The 4,054-nt window shown below is 44.9% G+C and overlaps 1 protein-coding gene across 1 annotated transcript; it reads right to left on the minus strand.

The window, feature by feature from the left end:
* Positions 1-314: 314 nt before the first annotated feature.
* LOC137370980 (protein FAM181B) lies at positions 315-2,737 on the minus strand. Its single transcript, XM_068032877.1, has one exon. It carries the CDS (start codon positions 2,460-2,462, stop codon positions 1,413-1,415), a length of 1,050 nt encoding a protein of 349 aa, XP_067888978.1. The 5' UTR covers positions 2,463-2,737; the 3' UTR covers positions 315-1,412.
* Positions 2,738-4,054: the final 1,317 nt, after the last annotated feature.

Consider the following 4,054-nt stretch of genomic DNA (forward strand, 5'->3'; position numbering starts at 1 on the left):
TAGTTCTTAACTCCACTAAAAATAAAGAACATATTTTAAACGAAATTATCGAAAAAGCTGATTATGGTCAATCTTGTTGCTTGACCTGAGGTATCTCCCCAACAAGTGTGGTACTTTTGCTTTACGGTTGATTGGTAATGCGGTGCCTGGGAAACATGGGCAACGGACCACTTCACCCAGCAGGTTTGCCGCTTCCTCAAATCTTCTGTGACTTTTTTTACCCCCTCGGGAATAGAAAACAAACTTCAAAACAGACCAGATGGTTTCCGAAAATAAAGACCAGCTTTATTTTGTCTGTTGACCTTTCACTCGAGACGTAGCTGGAATTAGTACCTTTCCCGATATAACACACAGAACAAGTGGTTTCTAAAAAGACAGGACACTAAAACCAAATCACAGCAGGTACTAGGAGAAGATGAATATCCTGGTGAACAATTCTTGACAGAGTTGTTTGTCTCTTTGGGAACTGAACAAAGATAACATCAGCAAACTAATATTGTTGTCAGCAGGGTGCCAGGAATTTAGATTTATAAAATGGAAACCAAGACATAGACCGAACAAATATTGACGGTTAATGCGGATGTTTGGCATTAACACAGTCTGCCTTTCATAACTATAAATAACAAAATCTAGAAATGTTTATTTGTTCCGAAACCAAATGCTATTATGGTTCAATGTTAACCGTGTCGTATATTCTTAGTACCCTTCACACTATTTCAACATGTTGTGTTTAGCTTCCCAACGTTTTGGTATATGCGTTCAAATTTATATCGTTTTAAACAGATTTTGACAACAATATACCTTATTATTTTATTTGTGCCCTGGCAGTGCGGGACTTGTCGTCCGTTGTCACATACAGAACTGTTTGCTGAATCAACACAAAGTTACTCAGTCAGATATTTCAATCCACAAAGTGCAATTGCATCTAAACGCCGTTTGAAAGGCAGCGCCAATCTTGTAGTAAAAGATTTTCTTTTTGACTTTCACACAATATTGGAAATTGAATTGACCCGTTTTGCACTTCAGCACGAGCTTTACACACCATTACAGAGTGTCTGGTTATATTTTAGACATGATTTCTCGGATTAGACTAATACACAATAATAACGGACCATCATATTTGGCCTAAAAAAGGGAAGCAACCAGATGATACTCGCTATCATCTGGTGATTTCAATTTCAAACACATCGGAGAGGTGCGATTTTCTTTGAAAATGAATTAAACCCGCCGCGCTTTATTCTACAGTGAAGTATACCTCGAGTGGATGCACATAAACCGACTCGTGTTCAGAAATACAAAAAGGGCCTTTTTAGCGATCACTCTATCTGAATAGTTCACCTGTAATACTGGTCAAATACAACTGAACCCAGATCAAAAGTCCTGGAGTAGTAAGTACTATTTCGAAAAGGGAATTAAAGATTCGGGAAGTTTTGTCTGCTGCAGTTATATCCTGGGCTATATTCATAAGGGAGCTGCGGGAGTGAACATTCCGGGAAAAACTGCGGGAAGCTTGCTAAACTGCCTGGAGGCTCCTCCATGGGCGAAGTGTTTGGAACTTGGTTGTTGGGATATAACGGGGTCTGTCCAGGCACTGTCCTGGCGCTTTCGGCAATGGCCAGGTTACAGCCGGCTGTGGGGCTTTTCTTAGCGGGATTGCAGGGCAGCCAGGGATCTGGGAAGTGGGGGAAGCTCCCAGTGAGAGAGCCCAGCCCCCGGTACGAGTCGTACGATCCGAGCTCGCAGCTGCCTTCGTGCTGGATCCGCATGGCCGAGCCCAGGAAGGGCTCCTGGCCGGAGAGCATGTTGCTGTAATCTGGCCCGAGCAGTTCGAAAAACTCGGCAGCCTCAGGATTTCCCCGCTCCAGGTCCTTCAGGGACATCCCGGAGGTGGAGGTGATTTTTACATTGGCCGGCTCGGTGAAGAAGGACGGCGGGAAGTTGCGGTTCCTCAGGGGGATCTTCTTGCTGCTGCCGGCCGCCGCCGCCGCTGTTCGGCGGAGATCCCCCCGGACCGAGTCAAAGAGAGCCGCCAGGGACTTGCTTTGGAGGTTGGCCTGTGATGCGTCCTTCTTGAGCGGCGGCTTGCATTGGAAATGGCCGGTGCTGCTGGAGGAGGAGGCGGGGGGAGGCTGCTTCTTGTTCACTGCCTCTTGGCCGGATCCCGAGCTAGTGCTGCTCCCGGAGATCATCCCCGTGCACCTCTTGATCTGTTTCTGCAAGTACTTTCTGTGGTTGACTTTCCTCTTGGATTTAACGGGCTTGTCTAAAGCCAGCTTGATGTTGCTGGAGGCTGAGTCGATGAAGTTGAGGAGGGCGCTGGTCGTTTCCTTCACCTCCCCGGCGCTCTCTATCTCTCCCAGAAGAGCCCCGTTGTAAGCACTTTCCATCTCGTACTCCATCGAGGAGCCGTGGAAACAGAAGTGGATGAAGTGAGGATTCATGATGGCAGCCTGCACAGCCATCTCCCGTCCCCTTGCCTTGTGTGTGGTAGCAGTGCCCAGTCCCTGTCGCGACAAAGTTTGTTCAGCTCATACTCCAGGGCGCTAAGGAGATCCGCGGCTGTGAGCGAGCACAAGCTCAGCGACTTGAGACTGGGGCAGAGCGGAGGGAAATCCTTGTAAACGTTCGAGCTTTCAAGCTTCAAACCAGCCCCAGGGTTCAGTTCCTGAAAGATTGCTCCAAATAAGCTGGGCGACACATCATTGAATCATTTTAGCTGCAGCCCGCCTCCTAACACCTCACCGCAACCCCCACCAACCTTGTGAACAGTCTTTTAATGAATGTGCTTCGCTATAGGCTCTGGCTGGAAAGAATATCCGTTTCCCGTCACTCGAATCAGTGAGTCAAAAGCGGCCCAGATCCTATTATCGAGCTGTGAATTCATTAAATCGGACAGCTTAAGGAGGTTGGACACGGTTTGGAGAAGCACTTCATTACTGCAGAAAAAGTTCAACACGTACAAACTTCAGCCTCGGGAGCAGAGGAAAGCAGTTCAAGTAGAAATATGTTGGATTTATTTGTACAATTTTAACTTTGGATTTCCGTATTCTAAATTATCCTTTGAATGTATTTAGCAGGAGTAACAATCTATGACGATTCCATTATTCTATTACTATATCTTGAATCGCTCTGTCTCTCTCTTACTTCCCAGAAATTCGCCCATCTAAATACCTCATCATGTCTCGTACATTCTCCAAAAGTACAATAGTGGGGTATGCGATCATTTAAAAACCCTTCCAAAAACAGATTTATACTTTTGATGCAACCTAAAGCTAATTTCAATCCAAACGTGTTAACGAATAACTAATCCAAAACAGTTAATATTATGACATTAAAAATTGTCTTGTAAAGCTGAATTTAAAAAGGTTCCTCATATTCCAAGTGCAGTGCCGATCTGGAGGAGGGTAGATTTATTTGGTATTATTGTCATGGGCCACTTTAAATGAATTTCAGCTGGTGGCATTGCGGAGAATGCGAGCATCCCGCCAAAGCACTTCAAATTTATCAGAATGGCCTGGACGATGCTCAAGAGCTGTGTCAAGTGTCAGCTTGTACCCGGTTACCTTCAGCAGGTGCCACTGTGTTGCAGATAGGAAGTCTGTCGCCTTATTCTGTCTACCTGCTATTTCTTAAGAGACGATTCCTTAGTTGAAGGCGCAAATACACATTCCCATATCAGTGGGAATTTTTCCCAGCTTGACAAGTATTATGGTTAGCCTTTGACGTACAACCGTAAGGGTCTAAATAGAGTCTATTCTTCCCTGGTCTGAAAGGACGCTTTGTGCCAAGGATTCATTAAAACTCACCACACAGCTTCGTAAATGGTGCTAAATAATGAACAGTCGATTTAACTGAAAAAGCTTCTGGAGCTATTAAATTAAAGGAAAAGTCCAGTTCGGGCTCAATCTGCCAGAAGAAATTTTGACCTTAAAATGTTTCCTTTTTGATTAACTTGGCAAACATCTTTCAACTTATAGGAAACATTTCGTAAAAGTTGGAAATTGTTGGAACAGAGTCCAATCAGCACCTCGGCCAAACTACGGTTACAATCGTT

The sequence above is a fragment of the Heterodontus francisci genome, chromosome 6 (genome assembly GCF_036365525.1).
Source record: "Heterodontus francisci isolate sHetFra1 chromosome 6, sHetFra1.hap1, whole genome shotgun sequence".
Lineage (NCBI taxonomy): Eukaryota > Metazoa > Chordata > Chondrichthyes > Heterodontiformes > Heterodontidae > Heterodontus > Heterodontus francisci.